Source organism: Caretta caretta, chromosome 3, assembly GCF_965140235.1.
Source record: "Caretta caretta isolate rCarCar2 chromosome 3, rCarCar1.hap1, whole genome shotgun sequence".
Classification (NCBI taxonomy): Eukaryota; Metazoa; Chordata; order Testudines; family Cheloniidae; genus Caretta; species Caretta caretta.
This window is the reverse complement of record NC_134208.1, coordinates 127,674,307-127,694,615: the sequence shown is the minus strand read 5'-3', so window position 1 is coordinate 127,694,615 and position 20,309 is coordinate 127,674,307. Positions and strand designations below refer to the sequence as shown.

The 20,309-nt window shown below is 40.1% G+C and overlaps 1 protein-coding gene across 1 annotated transcript; it reads right to left on the bottom strand.

Annotated features, from left to right (window-relative positions):
• Positions 1-613: 613 nt before the first annotated feature.
• Positions 614-16,959, bottom strand: CCR6 (C-C motif chemokine receptor 6). Its single transcript, XM_048844015.2, has 4 exons — positions 16,893-16,959; positions 8,144-8,239; positions 5,641-5,715; positions 614-4,962 (listed from the first exon to the last, which is right to left on the bottom strand). The coding sequence occupies exons 3-4, from the start codon at positions 5,647-5,649 to the stop codon at positions 3,877-3,879; spliced, it is 1,095 nt and encodes a 364-aa protein (XP_048699972.2). The 5' UTR covers positions 5,650-5,715; positions 8,144-8,239; positions 16,893-16,959; the 3' UTR covers positions 614-3,876.
• Positions 16,960-20,309: the final 3,350 nt, after the last annotated feature.

Here is a 20,309-nt window from a genome sequence, read left to right as displayed (position 1 = left end):
GATAAAACGTGGTGCCAGGATTGTGAGTGTTTCCTCAGGTCCTCTACCATTTCAAAATCATCACTCACGTGCCACAATTTAATAATATGCAAACCATCATGGGATTTGTGTGAAGAAAAGCACACACAGTTCAATAAAGGGCAAAGTTCCCTCTAAGCTGCTCAGGTGTACAGCAGGCTATCAAGGGCCGCACAGGCGGGAGAGGCACTTCTTCCTCAGCCCCGGAGCTGCTGCGGTCAGGACGAGATGCCTCCCCCCCGGCCCCGGAGCTGCTGCAGCGAGAGAGGGTTCGGGGAGTCCTTTCCCCCCACCGCAGCCCCGGGGCAGCCTGCACCCCAAACCCCTCATCCCTGGCTCCACCCCAGAGCTTGCATCCCCAGCCAGAGCCCTCATTCCTTCCCCACACCCCAACCCTCTGGCCCTGAGCCACCTCGTGCACCCCAAGCCTTCGGCTCCACCCCCACCACATATCACCTCCCTATTGGTGCACTTAACAAAATTCATTCCACAGGTGGATATAAAAAATTAGAGGGAACATTGATAAGGAGTTTATCTTTTTTAATATACACAGAATATAAACTATAATAAGCATATCTTATTTATACAGGTTTTTCAAATGTTACCTAGGAAATCTGTTACAGTTGCAGGTTCATTTGCAAAAATCATAGAAGTAATATTATACACATTTTAAATACTATTTTCTACTATAAAACAGCAAAACACATTTCAAAGTCTTGTATCTAATCATAAGGGAAGGAGAAAACATTGAATAGGCTCTATAATAGAGTTTTTAAGATGAATAAGGAATTTTCAATGTAATCAAGTGACCCTGTTTCAGCTATTTAACGTTAGGATAATGAAGACAGAACTGTATTATTTTTCTGTCAATCAGTTATCAAAGTTTTATTTGCTGGAATGTCTACTAGTACGAATGCTTTGCTATATATGAGTAAATATATGTATTAATATATACGTATTTTTGTATCATGTTTGTATAATTTACAGTTAATTAACAATAAAAGACATATCTAATTTCCAAATTTGAAGAGAGTGTCAGAAAAATCAGACTGGTGTCTGTAAAATCATGACTGGTATAGAGAAAGTAGATAAGGAAGTGTTGTTTACTACTTCTCATAACACAAGAACTAGGGGTCACCAAATGAAATTAATAGGCAGCAGGTTTAAAACAAATAAAAGGAAGTATTTTTTCACACAGTGCATGGTCAACCTGTGGAACTCCTTGCCAGAGGATGGTGTGAAGGCCAAGACCATAACAGGGTTAAAAAAAAAAAAGAACTAGGTAAGTTCAAGGAGGACAGGTCCATCAATGGCTATTAGCCAGGATGGGCAGGAATGGTGTCCCTACCCTCTGTTTGCCAGAAGCTGGAAATGAGCGACAGGGGATGAATCACTTGATTACCTGTTCTGTTCATTCTCTCTGGGGCACCTGGCACTGGCCACTGTCGGAAGACAGGATACTGGGCTAGATGGACCTTTGGTCTGACCCAGTATGGCCGTTCTTATGAAAAAAATAGATCTAACATTTATATCTGAAAATCTCAAATTACTTTACAAACATCGATATATATTTGTATCATGTTTGTATAATTTACAGTTAATCAACAAAAAAAGCCATGTCTAATTTCCAAATTTGAAGTCAGAAAAAAATAGACAACATTTATATCTGAAAATCTCAAACTACTTTACAAACGTCGATACATTGCTCCAACGTGAACAGTCCCCGTGTCGCATGTCCCATCTGTGCTCTCCCTCAGTACTCCATCAGCACCAGCAGCACAGCTCTTGGCCCTGTCATGCTGCCACTGGCAGGCACTTTGCTGGCTCCAGTCTGCTTCCCCCTTCTACAGCCAGTTAGAATCATGCAAGGGTAGTTACTCTGCCAAAGCCAGAACTTATATTGATCTGAGAAGGGAACAGTCCACATGCAGAAACTATTCCCCAGACACCTTTCGGGATCTAGCTAGCCACTTCCCCACATTTTAGCTGTTCTGCAAAGGAGCTGTGCTTGTAGAGATTGAAGCAAAGCAGCTGCTTTTGCTCCTTTCTACACTTTGCCCCCCACCCTCCATTTCAGACTGAAATTGCTTGCTTGCTACACTTCAGAACCAAAATCATTCCCTCCAAGATTCCAAGCTCCTGTCTAGAATATTCTCCTACCAATCCCATTTATGAAGGGGTGGGACTTCTTCTCTTATTCTCTTCTGACCGCTGTTACAATTTTATGAGCTCCCATAACAAACAGAACTTTTAATTAACTACTCAGAAGTATTAAAGAGACTGTAACAACCATTTTAAGTAGCTGTGTTATTAACATATTTTCCTGAGTGTTGTGCATAACTTAAAAAATCCGTTAAGTTTCATCCTGAATCTTTATTGCTGAAAACTTGTGTAAATATAAAATGTGAGAAATAGCTAAATTGCATAACAGATTATCCCCGTTTTGTGCTGGATCATGATTAGGTTGTACTGTATGTCTCCCGCACTGACTAATAATTTTACAGTTTATTGTTTAAGTATTGAAGGTTTATTCATAACGGGTCAAATACTGAAGTCCTTACTCAGTATTAACTCTGGCAGACTTTACGTTGCAGTCAATGAACCAAATTCTGCTCTCAATCATATCAGAGTAATTTCTGAAGTCTGTGGAGTTAGTCCAGATTTGCATCAGTTTAGCAGGTAGCACAATTGAGCCCAACAGGAATTTTAATGACTAATAAGGACTGAGAAACAACTTCAAGATTTTTCTCCATGTCGTTTGTCCAATAAAATAAAATAAAATACCAGAGTATCAAGTGAGCCAAATACTGCCCTATTAGGCCATCTTCATTGAAAAACAGAAATCACTCATGTGAATTTAAAATTTCATTTAATAAAGCAAACAGAAAAATATTCAGAGTGGTGTTTTGGCCATTCGCAAGGAGAAATTTACAAAATGGTCAGTTTTGGAGGAGTCGAAAACCTGAAGTTCCACTGCCAAATCAGGAAAATATCTCTTCTCAAATAAACCTTATTTTCTGTTCCACAGATGATAAAAACTGAGGAGATGTTCCCAAACTTTTCAGTGTGTAGTTTTAAAAAAACAAACTATTCCCTTCAGTAGCCATGCTAGTATTGGTCTGGACAATTTAGTGCTGACATAAGAAGGCACAACTATATAGGGAGGCAGCAGTCAGTAGTTAGGGCACTGCACTGCACGGGGACTCAGGAGACCATTCTTCCACAGCCCTACTATGTGAGCTTGATCATGTCCCTTCTCATTCTCTGTCTTGGCTATTCAGAATGCAAGCTCGTTGGTACGGGGACTGCCTCTTACTATGTGTATGTACAATGCTAGCACAAAGGGGTCCCAGTCTTAGTCAGGACCTTGAGACATTACTGCAATATAAATAATTAATAATAACATAAGTATAAATGGAGTTGGGTTGGTGGTGAATTTGCCTCTCTGATTCTTTTAAAACTGTTGTTATTCTATTAAAATTGTTGTTATGATATGAGATAGCTGAGTTGAGCCCTGTTTTAAAACCAAAATACAAAGGCAATGTTCAAAACAAATTTGCAATTTTTCATTAGAATCAAGGAAGTTGCTTGATAAATTTAGCTCCCTGGAGAATTTTAAGTGCCTGTATTTGAAAACAGCATAAACATTAGCTACGCAGTGATTAATATGAGTTTTCCATAGTCGTGTCATTCTTCTGTTTATGTTAATTGTTTTGATGGAGGGAGCTGCAGATCATAGAAACTACTATTTAGGGTGTCAGAAAGTCAAAATCACTGGCTGTGACATGAATAATGAGATTGGTTTGGATTGTTGGATGAATATAATCAAAGCTCCTTCGTAATAATGTTGAAGTCATATTACATAGTAAAGGATGACACATTGTCACTCATAATTTCACTTGTCTGTCTTGAGTGATAGGTATCAGAACTTATCCTTGAACTCTTGGTCTTGTATTTCTTGTATCTCAGGCACCACAGATCCTTCATCATATTCACAAAGTAACTTCTAAATTTCACCCCAATAAATGCGTAGAGCACTGGGTTCAAACAACAATGGAAGAAGGCCAGGGTTTCTGTAATGTACTTTGCAAAGGCTATTTGCTTTTCACTATCACACTTTTTATTTAATTTACCCATATTTATGGCAGTCACAAGAAGAACCATGTTATATGGTACTTGACAAACCAGGAAAACAATGACAATTAATATAATCAGACATATTGCTTTGTTTCTTTTGGAATTCTGAGCTTTCACCAAGGTTTTGACAATGAATGCATAGCAAAATACCATAAACAGCAGAGGGATAAAAAATCCAAATGCAAGTTGCATACCCAGCAGCAATAATTTCAACACAGTGCCTTTGATCTCTGAATTGGATCTGTGTTCACAAATCTTTTCTGTTTCATTGACGGAGTGGCTGTAGCTTTGACTGAATATGAAAGTGGAACTGGAAATTAAAATTGACGATACCCATACAACCAAACAGATCAGTCTACTGTATGCTAGCGTTCTAGCCCGAAGTTTAAATGACTTTGTTGCCTGTACAATAGCAATGTATCGGTCCATACTGATAAAGGCCAAGAGCAGCATACCACAATTGAAGTTGATTGCATAAATACCTCTGGTAATTTTGCATATGAAGTCACCAAAGATCCATTTTTCAGCAGCATAATTTACTGCCCAGAATGGAAGAGTGAGAACAAACAATATATCTGCTATGGCCATGTTGAAGAGGTATATATCGGTCATAGACTTGGTTTTTTTATATAAAGCAAAGGTCATCACTACAAAGATGTTACCCACTAAGCCCAAGACACATATAATTGAGTATGCAATTGGCAAAAATACTTTTGTGAAGTTTCTGACTTCCCCCTTGTCACATGGTGATGTAATTTTATCATAATCAAATGTATAGTCTGGATATTCTGTGTAGTTGGGTTCTACCTGCAAAAACAATACAGCCAGTTAGCGTAAACATTAGTGCTCATTTCTGCAAGTTCTCTCTATTGCGTAAACAATGGAGAATTGATGGTATGAGACAAAGGATTCAATTCTGCTTTTAGATACATCCACCCACTCCTGTAATAGACTCCTAACTACTGGCTGAGTTACTGAAGTCCTCAAATCATGGTTTAAAGACTTCAAGTTAAAAAGACTCCACCATTTACATAACACGGTCCCTAACCTTGAATGATGTTTTCCCATATTTACAAGTCTTTCTTCTAGCATAGTGTATTTGTTGTTTTTCTTGCACTTTAGCAATATTACTAAGAGCCAACGAAATGTCAGCATTCTTTCGAGCATTCAAATTAGTGCTGTGCTCCTTGGAGTATTGTTCATTGAGTTCCTGGAAATATGGTGGCTAATGAGCTTAATAAAATTATAACTGAACTATAAGAGGTGGTGATAATCTTCTGGAATAGTCCACAGAACTCCGTACAAAAACTTCAGCAGGATATCCAGTGACAACACAGTCTATGAAACATCACATCATCACAAATAACTCTTATTAGCCAATCAGTCCCAAGGTCATGACAATTTGTCCAGCGCTTCATAGAACTCCCACTTCCAAATCAATTGTTTCATTGGTATATTAATACACTTCACCAATACACTGCTTACCCCATTCATTTTCGTGATGTGCTTCCTCTGATGAGAAAAGAAATGGTGAGGACAGTTCTGGTGTCCTCAGAGTCCCTGTGCAGGAGGGAAGTGGATTGGATCAGGAGAGCAAAACAGGAAGTGTCAAGAGAGCAAAACAAGAAATATGCAACAACAGAGAAAACCAAGACTAACAAAATTCATCAAAATACATTGTTTTCACTGAGATGTTCCAGTTTTGATGAAGTCTTCGTTGAAAAGGTACGAAGTTTTTTGAGGCAGGGGAAAGTGAGTCTGATACAGTATTCTGGAGTCTGGTGGTTAGGGCATTGGCCTGTGGTGTAGGAGACGCAGGTTCAAGTTGCTGCTCTGCCAGATTCAGAGTGATCTGGGAGAAAAACTCTGCTGTGAATCAGGGGGAGCAGAGACTTGAAGCTGGCGTCTCCCCCACCACAGGTCAGTGCCCGACCCATGCACTCTCCCTGGATGTTTGAAAGGTTTTGCTTTCATGCCAATGCAGAACAAAAACTAATTTCAACATCTCAGCAAGTTGCCGCGAAACAGAATTGTTCTCTGGTCAACTGTAGTTGAAGGTGATAGTGCCTTTGAACTGAAATTGAGTGTGTTTGTGTTGGTGAGGAAGAGCGGTAGTGGACTAACACTTGGAGACTGGTATTAGTTGTGTGAATTCTGCCTTAACTTACGATTTCTTTGCTTTTCAGTATTTGCATTGTTGTGAGGAAACACACACACTCAACCTTAACTCTAATTTAACAAACTCTTTTCTATAGGAATTGTTTGGGTTTAAAAAATTTTGCATATGGAGCTGTGGGGACTGCAGACGCATTTGTGAAGGGGCTGGAGAGAGAGGCTAGACTGTGTGTGGGACTGAGGAGATGGTCTTCTCTGTTTCAGACTTGGCACACCCATTAGAGAAAGCTTTAACCAGTGCTCCAACTTTCTTTGCCTGCTTCTCAAAGTTTTAGTTGTGAAACTGCAGTAGCCTGGAAGCCTGAAGAGATTTGAGCACCTGGTGGAGGAAGCTTGAATACTATTTAAAGCTCTTTCTTGGAAGTATAAAGTTTCAAACCAAGCGGATGTGATTGTTTAACAGGCTCCACTGTTTCCCCAACTCTGCTTCCTGGCCAGCTCCACTCTGAAGACCCTCGGACAGTCTCTATCTGCTCCTTTAAGTCTTGAGTAGGCACTTTCTGTCTCCATCCAGCCATTGTCATTTGTCCACTGTCCAATCTCCATTGTCCCAGCTGATTTTCTTGTTTGTTGTAAGCTATCAGCACTCACATGCAGGACAGCTGCTCCTTTCTATGGTTTTACCAAGATGCAGGAGACAGGCTGTACCTGAGTCCTTGCTTATAGTTCAGCCAATGAAGCCTTGAATTAACTAGATGTAAGACAATGCTATCTCTGTCAGTTTCTCCCGAGGTGATTTACCTTGCAATTATATATTAAAACCACACACTCTGTCACAATGAATCATTGTGAAATCAATTATTTGCCACAGTAGTTGTAAAATGCATTTAACAACAAATAAATTGAAAAATTGCATGCAGTGTAAATAGAAATAGTTATGGCTCAAAGTATTTACAGACCATACACATCAATTTAAAAAAATAACCCATGCCTTAGATTTTGGAATAATCTGCAAGTGAGTCTGTTCTCAATTCTCAAACTCCAAGGCCCTAAAGATTAGATTCAGCCCTCCCTCCGCAGCAAAAAATCAGAAGTGGTGATATAAAAAAGTTTATAACTCAAATGAATTAACAGATTTACTTGAAAAACTCTCATAAATTATAAAAAGTAAATTCTGTCAGTTTGGTGAGGGTACAGAATTTAAGCCCCATTTTAAATGGGGTGAATAAGGACTGCAGTATTTAATCCTGAGTCCGAAGGCTTGCCACACTTCATGCTGACTACAATAGGAGCTAATTCAGACCAAAAATTTGTTACTAATAATAGTAATTGGTTAGTGTGACTGCTTCTGGCTCTATTTTTCTATACTGTATTAAGTAATTATCAGGGGTACATTTTCATATTGATCCACTAAAAACATAAGCTCTTTAATAGTGCTTCTATATATATATATACACACACACACACACACACACACACACACAGTCTATACGCTATATGTAATACAAACCCAGCAACATGCCATTTTTCCAGTGCATGTACCTCAGTATATTTCATTTCACTATCAACGAATACATGAGTTGTCAAAAGTACTAATGTGATGCAAAGGTAAACAAGTGAATAACCTGGAATTATAACAGTATAGACAGAAGAGTCTTATGGGGTGGATAAATGATAAGCATGGGTAAGGAAGATAGATTTCTGAAAGATAAGAAGATTTCAGATACTTCAATTAAATCAGAAAGTAACCTCCAAATATTACTAAAAATCTTCATAGCTCCACTTCTTACACTTTGCAGATGCATGGATTAAACAGATTTGGTCAGACTCCCTTTCAAATATTTGCACAGCCTTGTTTTATTTTATTACTCACCAATACAGAAAACTTCGCCAGGCAAAGAGGAAGTACGTATTCTGTTCTGATGGGTTCACTCTCAACTTCAGTAAAAATGCACTTGAATATTAGGAACTCGAGAAACAAGAAATAGCAGCATTATTATAAGTACGGGTTAAATTCAAATGATCACCACTTCCTCCTAACATGCAACAACAATAATCTGTTGTGCATGTAAGGGCAGAGATTCAACCATAGGTGTATTGTAGATGACAGAACTGGATGTTACTCGTTCAGGCATTAGACACTATTAAAATTTTGATAGTTTTGATTAAATGGTCCTATTAGCATTGGAACTATGGAGAATAGGTTTGTATCTAATTAAATGATTTCATTGTGCTTGGAACATGTCATGAATTATGGCCTCTATCCTGCAAAAAATTAAGGAAATAAGCGCTTAACTTTATGCATCAGAGAGGCCAACTGAAGTCAATGGAGTTACTGGCAGTGGCTATAAAGTTAAACACATCGAAGTGTTTGTAGGATCAGGGCCCACCTTAGTTACTTAACTGAGCAGTAATTATGTTCTGAAGTACACAAGATCTTACTATATATTGGGTTCTAAATTTTCCAAATGATGTACCTGAATTGTACTCAAGCAAAATGTGCACTTGCACAGACAAAACAGGAAAATCTTTGTCGCCTATTCTTGTGCACACTTTTGCTAGTTATATAGTCATAGCTCAGGCACAATGTTAACATTTGTTCTAATTAGCCTTGGAAGGATTTGATTTTATGTTGTATGAATTCTGGATAATATCCGTGTTTATTTCCATGCATTTTATTATTCATTTATGTTCATTCAAATGTTTGCAGTAACACGAAATTAAACAAAAAATAAATCACTCAAATATGAATGATTTACTCAATGTCCTGAGTGTAAAGTTGTCATAGTTTGTAATATTATTGGATGTCACCAGATGACGCTGTTTCAGTGGGCCTTACAAATTTTGTTTAAATCAATCGGAGGCTAGATCTTGGAGAAATGCTAGATATTGGGTGTGACAGTTCTTTTTGGAAGTTGAACATACAGCAATAAAGTTGGTTCCCTACCTGATTTTCTTTGACTGGAATAATTTTATAGATGCCAGGCTGCTCTCTACAGGACATACTCACAGAATCAAACACATTGCATGGTTTCAAACATTAAATAACTGGTCAAACTATTATGTCAAAAGTCAATAATAATTTACAGTTACTATCTTAGATCTGTTTCTAAGGTCCCTTTCTCCATATATCAGCATGAAAGGCCCTGAATGGAATTATGTGATAGAATCCAATCCTTTGCTAACATTACTGACACAAGGACAAATACTCTCTTATTAGCCTTCAAGTGAAATAGAGTTTTTCCCCTATATATGCACACACACATTTTCATTATTACTGATAAAAAATAGGGCTGTCAAGCACTTAAAAAAATTAATGGCGATTAATCATGCTGTTAAACAATAGAATACCATTTATTTTAAATATTTTTGGATGTTTACTACATTTTCAAATATATTAATTTCAATTACAACACAGAATACAAAGTATACAGTACTGACTTTATTTTTTATTATAAATGCACTAAAAATAAAAAATAGTATTTTTCAGTTCACCTAACACAAGTACAGCAGTGCAATCTATTATGAAAGTTGAACTTACAAATGTAGAATTACGTACAAAAAATAACTACATTCAAAAACAAAACAATGTAAAACTTTAGAGCCTACAAGTCCTCTCAGTCCTACTTTTTGTTCAGCCAATTGCTCAGACAAGCAAATTTGTTTACGTTTGCAGGAGATAATGCTGCCCGCTTTTTGTTTACAATGTCACCTGAAAACGAGAACAAGCATTTACATGGCATTGTTGTAGCCGATGTCGCAAGATATTTATGTGCCAGATGCAATAAAGTTTCATATGTTCCTTAATGCTTCAACCACCATTCCAGAGGACACATGAATGTTTAACATATTTGGCATGTAAATACCTTGCAACACTGGCTACAAAAGTGCCATGCAAATGCTTGTTCTCACTTTTAGGTGACACTGTAAATAAGAAGCAGGCAGCAGTATGTCCCGTAAATGTAAACAAACTTGTTTGTCTTAGCAATTGGCAGAATAATAAGTAGGACTGAGTGGACTTGTAAGCTCTAAAATTTACCCTGTTTTGTTTCTGAGTGCAGTTATGTAACCAAAAAAAAAAAATTTGCATTTGTAAGTTACACTTTCACGATAAAGAGATTGCACTTCATAGAATCATAGAATATCAGGGTTGGAAGGGACCCCAGAAGGTCATCTAGTCCAACCCCCTGCTCGAAGCAGGACCAATTCCCAGTTAAATCATCCCAGCCAGGGCTTTGTCAAGCCTGACCTTAAAAACGTCTAAGGAAGGAGATTCTACCACCTCCCTAGGTAACGCATTCCAGTGTTTCACCACCCTCTTAGTGAAAAAGTTTTTCCTAATATCCAATCTAAACCTCCCCCACTGCAACTTGAGACCATTACTCCTTGTTCTGTCATCTGCTACCATTGAGAACAGTCTAGAGCCATCCTCTTTGGAACCCCCTTTCAGGTAGTTGAAAGCAGCTATCAAATCCCCCCTCATTCTTCTCTTCTGCAGGCTAAACAATCCCAGCTCCCTCAGCCTCTCCTCATAAGTCATGTGTTCTAGACCCCTAATCATTTTTGTTGCCCTTCGCTGGACTCTCTCCAATTTATCCACATCCTTCTTGTAGTGTGGGGCCCAAAACTGGACACAGTACTCCAGATGAGGCCTCACCAATGTCGAATAGAGGGGAACGATCACATCCCTCGATCTGCTCGCTATGCCCTTACTTATACATCCCAAAATGCCATTGGCCTTCTTGGCAACAAGGGCACACTGTTGACTCATATCCAGCTTCTCGTCCACTGTCACCCCTAGGTCCTTTTCCGCAGAACTGCTGCCTAGCCATTCGGTCCCTAGTCTGTAGCGGTGCATTGGATTCTTCCGTCCTAAGTGCAGGACCCTACACTTATCCTTATTGAACCTCATCAGATTTCTTTTGGCCCAATCCTCCAATTTGTCTAGGTCCTTCTGTATCCTATCCCTCCCCTCCAGCGTATCTACCACTCCTCCCAGTTTAGTATCATCCGCAAATTTGCTGAGAGTGCAATCCACACCATCCTCCAGATCATTTATGAAGATATTGAACAAAACCGGCCCCAGGACCGACCCTTGGGGCACTCCACTTGATACCGGCTGCCAACTAGACATGGAGCCATTGATCACTACCCGTTGAGCCCGACAATCTAGCCAGCTTTCTACCCACCTTATAGTGCATTCATCCAGCCCATACTTCCTTAACTTGCTGACAAGAATACTGTGGGATACCGTGTCAAAAGCTTTGCTAAAGTCAAGAAACAATACATCCACTGCTTTCCCTTCATCCACAGAACCAGTAATCTCATCATAAAAGGTGATTAGATTAGTCAGGCATGACCTTCCCTTGGTGAATCCATGCTGGCTGTTCCTGATCACTTTCCTCTCATGCAAGTGCTTCAGGATTGATTCTTTGAGGACTTGCTCCATGATTTTTCCAGGGACTGAGGTGAGGCTGACTGGCCTGTAGTTCCCAGGATCCTCCTTCTTCCCTTTTTTAAAGATTGGCACTACATTAGCCTTTTTCCAGTCATCCGGGACTTCCCCGGTTCGCCACGAGTTTTCAAAGATAATGGCCAATGGCTCTGCAATCACAGCCGCCAATTCCTTCAGCACTCTCGGATGCAACTCGTCCGGCCCCATGGACTTGTGCACGTCCAGCTTTTCTAAATAGTCCCTAACCACCTCTATCTCCACAGAGGGCTGGCCATCTCTTCCCCATTTTGTGATGCCCAGCGCAGCAGTCTGGGAGCTGACCTTGTTAGTGAAAACAGAGGCAAAAAAAGCATTGAGTACATTAGCTTTTCCCACATCCTCTGTCACTAGGTTGCCTCTCTCATTCAGTAAGGGGCCCACACTTTCCTTGGCTTTCTTCTTGTTGCCAACATACCTGAAGAAACCCTTCTTGTTACTCTTGACATCTCTTGCTAGCTGCAGCTCCAGGTGCGATTTGGCCCTCCTGATATGATTCCTACATGCCCGAGCAATATTTTTATACTCTTCCTTGGTCATATGTCCAACCTTCCACTTCTTGTAAGCTTCTTTTTTATGTTTAAGATCCGCTAGGATTTCACCATTAAGCTAAGCTGGTCGCCTGCCATATTTACTATTCTTTCGACTCATCGGGATGGTTTGTCCCTGTAACCTCAACAGGGATTCCTTGAAATACAGCCAGCTCTCCTGGACTCCTTTCCCCTTCAAGTTAGTCCCCCAGGGGATCCTGGCCATCCGTTCCCTGAGGGAGTCAAAGTCTGCTTTCCTGAAGTCCAGGGTCCGTATCCTGCTGTTTACCTTTCTTCCCTGCGTCAGGATCCTGAACTCAACCAACTCATGGTCACTGCCTCCCAGATTCCCGTCCACTTTTGCTTCCCCCACTAATTCTACCCGGTTTGTGAGCAGCAGGTCAAGAAAAGCGCCCCCCCTAGTTGGCTCCTCTAGCACTTGCACCAGGAAATTGTCCCCTACGCTTTCCAAAAACTTCCTGGATTGTCTATGCACCGCTGTAGTGCTCTTCCAGCAGATATCAGGAAAATTAAAGTCACCCATGAGAATCAGGGCATGCGATCTAGTAGCTTCCGTGAGCTGCCGGAAGAAAGCCTCATCTACCTCATCCCCCTGGTCCGGTGGTCTATAGCAGACTCCCACCACTACATCACTCTTGTTGCACACACTTCTAAACTTAATCCAGAGACACTCAGGTTTTTCTACAGTTTCGTACCGGAGCTCTGAGCAGTCATACTGCTCCCTTACATACAGTGCTACTCCCCCACCTTTTCTGCCCTGCCTGTCCTTCCTGAACAGTTTATAACCATCCATGACAGTACTCCAGTCATGTGAGTTATTCCACCAAGTCTCTGTTATTCCAATCACGTCATAGTTCCTTGACATCACCAGGACCTCCAGTTCTCCCTGCTTGTTTCCAAGGCTTTGTGCATTTGTATATAAGCACTTGAGATAACCTGTTGATCGCCCCTCATTCCCAGTATGAGGCAGGAGCCCTCCCCTCACAGACATTCCTGCCTGTGCTTCCTCCCGGTATCCCGCTTTCCCACTTACCTCAGGGCTTTGGTCTCCTTCCCCCGGTGAACCTAGTTTAAAGCCCTCCTCACTAGGTTAGCCAGCCTGCTGGCAAAGATGCTCTTCCCTCTCTTCGTAAGATGGAGCCCGTCTCTGCCCAGCACTCCTCCTTCATGGAACACCATCCCATGGTCAAAGAATCCAAAGCCTTCTCTCCGACACCACCTGCGTAGCCATTCGTTGACTTCCATGATTCGACGGTCCCTACCCAGGTCTTTTCCTTCCACGGGGAGGATGGACGAGAACACCACTTGCGCCTCCAACTCCTTTATCCTTCTTCCCAGAGCCACGTAGTCCGCAGTGATCCGCTCAAGGTCATTCTTGGCAGTATCATTGGTGCCCACGTGGAGAAGCGGGAAGGGGTAGCGATCCGAGGGCTTGATGAGTCTCGGCAGTCTCTCCGTCACATCGCGAATCTTAGCCCCTGGCAAGCAGCAGACTTCTCGGTTTTCCCGGTACTTTTCAGTACTTGTATGAGGTGAATTGAAAAATACTATTTCTTTTGTTTATTATTTTTGCAGTGCATATATTTGTAATCAAAATAATAATATAAAGTGAGCACTGTGCACTTTGTATTCTGTGTTGTAATTGAAATCAATATTGAAAATGTAGAAGAACATTCAAAAATATTTAATAAATTTCAATTGGTATTCTATTGTTATAAGTGCGATTAATCGCGATTAATTTTTTAATCACAATTAATTTGAGTTAATTGTGTGAGTTAACTGTGATTAATTGACAGACCTAATAAAAAATTTCCTTCAGTTTTTGGTGTGTGAATATGCATGTTGAACAAAAAAGGGGTGAAATTAGTTTGTGATTTGACTCTATTGACTTCAATGGAATCATTTTGGGGATGAATTTAGATGCTTGTCACTGTATTGCCTAACCCAAAGTTCCATTTGGATAGGCCTGTAGCAGATTATTAAAGTCATAAAAGAGTTGAGAGACTGACCCAGTGTCTAGTGGAGATTGAGGCATGGAAGAGAGAAAGATGTCTGGATTGAGGCTCAGCCAAGACAGAGGTGATGTTGGTAGGCTGGGAGAAACAACTGCAAAAAATGGCAGAGATAATATCTGCTTCTAAGTTCAATTGCCTTTAGTCACCTGAGCCTATAACATAGGGCTTTGTTAGGCCAACAGCTGCAGTTAGAAAATCGGGTGGGAGCAGCGGTTCCAAAGGTATTTTACCATCTATGCCTGGCTTGACAGCTGTGACTGTATGGAAGCGTGCTCCCACTATCCATGCCTTTGTCACTTCCAGGTTAGATCACTGCAGTGCACTTCACATGAGACTACATCTTAAAACCGTTTGTAAGCTGCAACCTGGTGCAGAAGATGGCTGCTTGGTTTGTAAGTACAGTGTCCTTCAGAAAGCACATAACGCCTGTGTAATGGTATCTGCACTGGTTACTTGTGAGCTCACAGATAGGTTTAACAATGCTGGTTTTAAATGATATAGCCCTAAATGATCGAGAGCCAGTCCAGCTGAGTGACGGTCTCTCTTGCTTTGAAACACTGCCACAGTTGTGGTCGGTATAGGTACTGATGTGAGTTCACCCTTGATATAACAGAGAAGGTGGCTAACAGGCGAACAGAATTCAGAAGGGCTCCAGGGCTCTGAAATAGCCTGATTTAGTGACTTTCATGGCATGCGTCAGGGCCCATTTGTTTCATCTGGCTTTTGAAGAGGGGTGGATGGAGTGAGATACTGTCCAGTGTCTGACGAGGAATAGTACTTAAGCACGTGTTAATGGTGTGGTAGATAGAACTCATGAGCTGAGCATATTTCATTTTTGTTTTGTATGTTTAGATAACTGGCAGGGCACCCAGAACTTGTGGATGGGTGCTTTCGATTTATTGCAAACAAAAATAAATTGTAGATACAATAATCTACTCTGTATAATGTATTTGTTTTATGATGTATAAAAATGCACTCATCATTAAAATCTCACAATCTTGTAAGTAAATTAGGTCCCCAAAAGCCTGTTTTAACAGCTGTTGAACTTGTTTTATTAAGAACAAATGAAACCTGCAGTTATTACAATCAAAAAATTATGCAGCTTGGTTAAAAAAAAGCTTTTCCTTAAGATCTTATTTGCTAATACTTTTTCTTTAGATTGTTTATTCTGTTTTGCTGTCTAGTGAATACTTGCATTTCCAAAGGGTCTGATCCAAAATTCACTGAAGTCAATAGAAGTCTTTCAGTAATTTCAGTGGACTTTGGATCAGGCTTATAATGCGGTTTCTGGACTGTTCTGGAGGTATAAATACTAGTTTTATTTCAAATTATTTTGCTTCTGAAGTATCAAACTATAGCATATAACCTCCTCACTCACTAACACTTTACATAAAAGGAGCATGTGCAAATGTTTTCATAATGCTGATAGAAATTATTTCTAATAAATTATTATAAAATATTTTAAAAATCCTGAATAAGAAATTCTGTTGCCTGTTACAAGGCATTTGTAAACGGAGTTACAGACAGTTATTTACACCATGTCTTTATTATGGGTGATAGCATGTCTTCAAGGAACTTACTAAAGAGAAAAGCAGTTTCTCTTAATAGCTAAAGCAGATCCCTAGATTCATAACAATCTTGCTTTCTACATTAAAATTTGGCCTCAGTCCTGCCATGAGCCACACCCAGGCAGACACCTGGCTCACAGAGTGCATTGCAGGATCAGGGCCTTTAACGTTTCTTTCTTGCCATGAGAAAACTTTTGACAGCTTTGGGAATGAAAAGGTGATTGTAATTCTTTCAGAGCTGACTTCATTACACAAAGCCAACTCCAGCTCACCTCACTGGTATGAGTAGTCTGATCAGCTTCAGTGGGATTACTCACATGAGTAAAGTAAGCAGGCTATGGTAATGATTTATATTCTTCTAAACTGGATACATAACTCAATAAATGTGCTAGTTTTCAGTCCAGATGCTCACTTCCAAATGAAGAATTCTGCTAGTAATGGGCTTAATCATCCCTTTGAGGTGCTGGCCGACATTCTAAGCATTTACAAAGCAATGATATAACTACCTTGAGAGGTAATTAAGTATTATCATCATCACTGTGCTACGAACAGAAAAACAGACCCACAGTAGTTCCATGACTTTCCCAAAGCCACACAAGGAATCGGTGACAGTGGTGGAGATAAGAAGTCAGAAGAAGAAAAGTTTCAGAGTAGCAGCCGTGTTAGTCTGTATTCACAAAAAGAAAAGGAGGACTTGTGGCATCTTAGAGACTAACACATTTATTTGAGAAGATAACAGATTTACAATCTGAGCCCTAAACACATTTAGTTAAAATAAGAGGGATGGTTATTGCCCACTAAGTAGACTGATCAGATGTTCAGCTTGGACACTATACAAAGCATTGCTGATTCTTTTCTGTATTCTAATATTCCCTAATTAAAAAGTGTAGCTTTTACTTTTAGTCTGTAATAGACACAATTAGCAGCAATAAAAGGAGACTTTGAAAATGAAAAATTAACTCAATTTTAACTGGCTAAGGTAGCTAGTCTGACTTACCACCACTGCACATCTTCTTTTGACCCATTTATTAAGTCCAGACAGCCATTTGAGCAGACACCAGACTTCTTCAAAGTGTTGTAAGGAGAGGGGTTTTTTTCTTTTTAAGACATCTTACTAAAAATCTGCATGCCATGCAAATGAAGCACCCACACAGTCTTATATTTCAGCTCAAAAGGAAACTTACTCTCATTTTGCTAATATGGTTATTGTGGTTTGTCAAATCTCACCACCGGTGAGCTGTCTGCCACCACGAACTGAACCAAGAGAAAATAAAAGGTAAGAAAAATACTGTCCATGTTATGCAGATGAAACCCACAGGCTTAATCTGGGATGATCCTGCGGTTTTTTTTTTTTTTTTGCAACTCTAGGAAAACTTCAGCACGTGTCATCCACTTTGTACCATCCCATGTTTTGAATTCATTTACACTTTGGCATATATTGATTTATAAAATAGATATACACAAAATGGCACCCATCACAGGCTCTGGGCTCCCTGTCATTCCTTAAGAGCACAGAATTTAAATAATACACAGTCATATTTAGTTTATTATATGCAAGTTAACACATATTGTCACTGTACTTTCTCTCAGATATATTTTTACCTTTTTCCTTTGTCCATCTCCTTATTCTGTTTCCCTCTCAAACTTATTTTTCTATAGTGCATAGTTTTCCCATCTGTCTCTCTCCCTCCATCCCACTCCTTCCTCTTTCAGTCTTTTCCCTCCCTTTTCTCCATCAGTCACTCTCACATTTTTCTCATCACCCAAAATAGCCCTCCCACCACCTACTTGCTGCCTTTTATTCTCAGATTGCTCAAATTCTTTTTTTTTTTACTCCCAACCTTGACTCACTCACTTGCTCGCTCTCTCTCACTGTCATACACACACATTCTGCTCTTGCCCTTCCCATATCCATCCGTGGCTCTCACAGACACATACTTCTGGAAGGGTTGGGGGTTTGTCAAGGTTCCTTCCCCACTCTGAACTCTAGGGTACAGATGTGGGGACCTGCATGAAAGACCCCCTAAGCTTATTCTTACCAGCTTAGGTTAAAAACTTCCCCAAGGTACAAACTTTGCCTTGTCCTTGAATCCTATGCTGCCACCTCCAAGCGTTTTAAACAAAGAACAGGGAAAGAGACCACTTGGAGACGTCTTCCCCCAAAATATCCCTCCCCCCAAGCCCTACACTCCCTTTCCTGGGGAAGATTTGATAATAATCCTCACCAATTGGTACAGGTGAACACAGACCCAAACCCTTGCATCTTAAGAACAATGAAAAAGCAATCAGGTTCTTAAAAGAATTTTAATTAAAGAAAAGGTAAAAGAATCACCTCTGTAAAATCAGGATGGTAAATACCTTAGAGGGTAATCAGATTCAAAACATAGAGAATCCCTCTAGGCAAAACCTTAAGTTACAAAAAGACACAAAAACAGGAATACACATTCCCTCCAGCACAGCTTATTTTACAAGCCATTAAACAAAAGAAAATCTAACGCATTTTCTAGCTAGATTACTTACTAACTTCACAGGAGTTGGAAGGCTTGCATTCCTGATCTGTTCCCGGCAAAAGCATTGCACAGACAGCCAAAAACCCTTTCTCCCCCCCCCCTCCAGATTTGAAAGTATCTTGTCCCCTTATTGGTCATTTTGGATCAGGTGCCAGCGAGGTTACCTTAGCTTCTTAACCCTTTACAGGTGAAAGGGTTTTGACTCTGGCCAGGAAGGATTTTATAGCACTGTATTTCAGAAAGGTGGTTACCCTTCCCTTTATTTTTATGACAGGGTTCTTCCTTCTTCAGGATAGGATCAGCAGAGAGTATTTCTAATTCCCATGCAAATGAGAGGGACAGAGCTAGGTTTTCAATGTTGGGGGTTAGCTCAGATTTTAGCTCAATCTACTTGATCTAGTCTCAAGCCAGGCAGAGAAAGCTGAGCCCTCATCAGCTATTCGGCAGGGGTTTTTCTGGGGATGGAGGAGAAACAGGAGGTGGATGGGGGTGTGATTGCACATGGGGCAAAAGTGAGACAGAGGGACTGCATGGTTGACCCCTGTGCTTAGCTCTTGTTCTTAGCTCATGAGATACTTGACATTTTACTCTGATTGCAAAATCTCATCACATTGGTGATATTCTGTTACCAATGCATGCACCATTTACCATGGAAGGTAACAAATAAGGCAAAAGCAAACACAGTCTGAGTGGGAAAATCGGAAGTGACCTGTGTGGCAATGATAAAGAATTACAGAAAGTCTCTCTTTCTTCTACATTGAACAAAGAAGTGTCAGAATGAGGAAAACATTATTTCTTAAGCTTTTCTCTCTCAATCTTCTTCACTGTAGAACTTCTGTTTAGAACCTTCTCCCATGCTGCCTGGCTTCCCAAAACAGATTTAAAGAAACAGTACATGTGTCCTCACACTTGTAGTTAACTTTTCAATGGAGTTAGTGAAAAAATATTTTATTTTCCCACAAATATTTTTTAGGAAAACAAAAAGTTTTATCTAACTTGCCAACAGAAAATTTTGATTTTTCGTCAGAAATTTGAATACCAAAACATTTCTGCAGAAAAGACAAACATGTTATGACAATGTATCAAAATAATTGTTATGGTCAGAACTAAACTGACTAAAGAAAGGAAAATCTGCTGAATTGTCTTCTTTAATTCACCTGAGCATGCCTAAATACAGGGGTAGCGGTGTGTCCATTGAATGAGTCTCCACATCATAAATGCTGCAAACTTCAGGCACTAGAGGAGAGTTACATGTGAAATAAATAAATAAATAATAATAATAATAATTTCCACATTTTTGATGGTTTAGTCAGAGCATGAACCTTGTGTTAATTTTTTCTTCTTCTTCTGTCTGTTTTTCATACCTCCTTGAAATAAGTACCCTGGTAGTTTCTCAAAGGTTCTCATCATTTAACTAAACCCCCAAATGGTGACATTTCTAGCCAAGCACATTGAATACACTGATCTGATTTCTGCTCAGAGTTATGCTTTCTTTGTATTACTCTGTTTCTACAAGAAATCTGGTTCTTGGAATGCCCCAGTTGAGCAGAGGCAGCTAACAGGAAAGTTTTGGAGGGACTTTAGACCAGGAGTGTGAGAGGCTTTCCTTCTAGGTACAGCTCTGCACGCAATTTCAATATGGCTAGTAATGGAACAGTTCTGGTGACTTGCAGTGAATGTGCCATACTTCTTTTCCTGCCTGAAGCCAGAAGGGACTTCCTGTGCATGAAGTGCAAATTGGTGGCTGCGGTGGAGGAAAAAGATTCTTGAACTGGAGGGACAAATAGAGATGCAACTGAGAATCAGAGCAGCAGAGGTGGTCTCTAGACAGCAGGTTCAGGAAATATCATTACTCCAGTTTCAAGGGGAAAAGGAGCTGGCCACCAAGAAGATGGAGAGAGAGG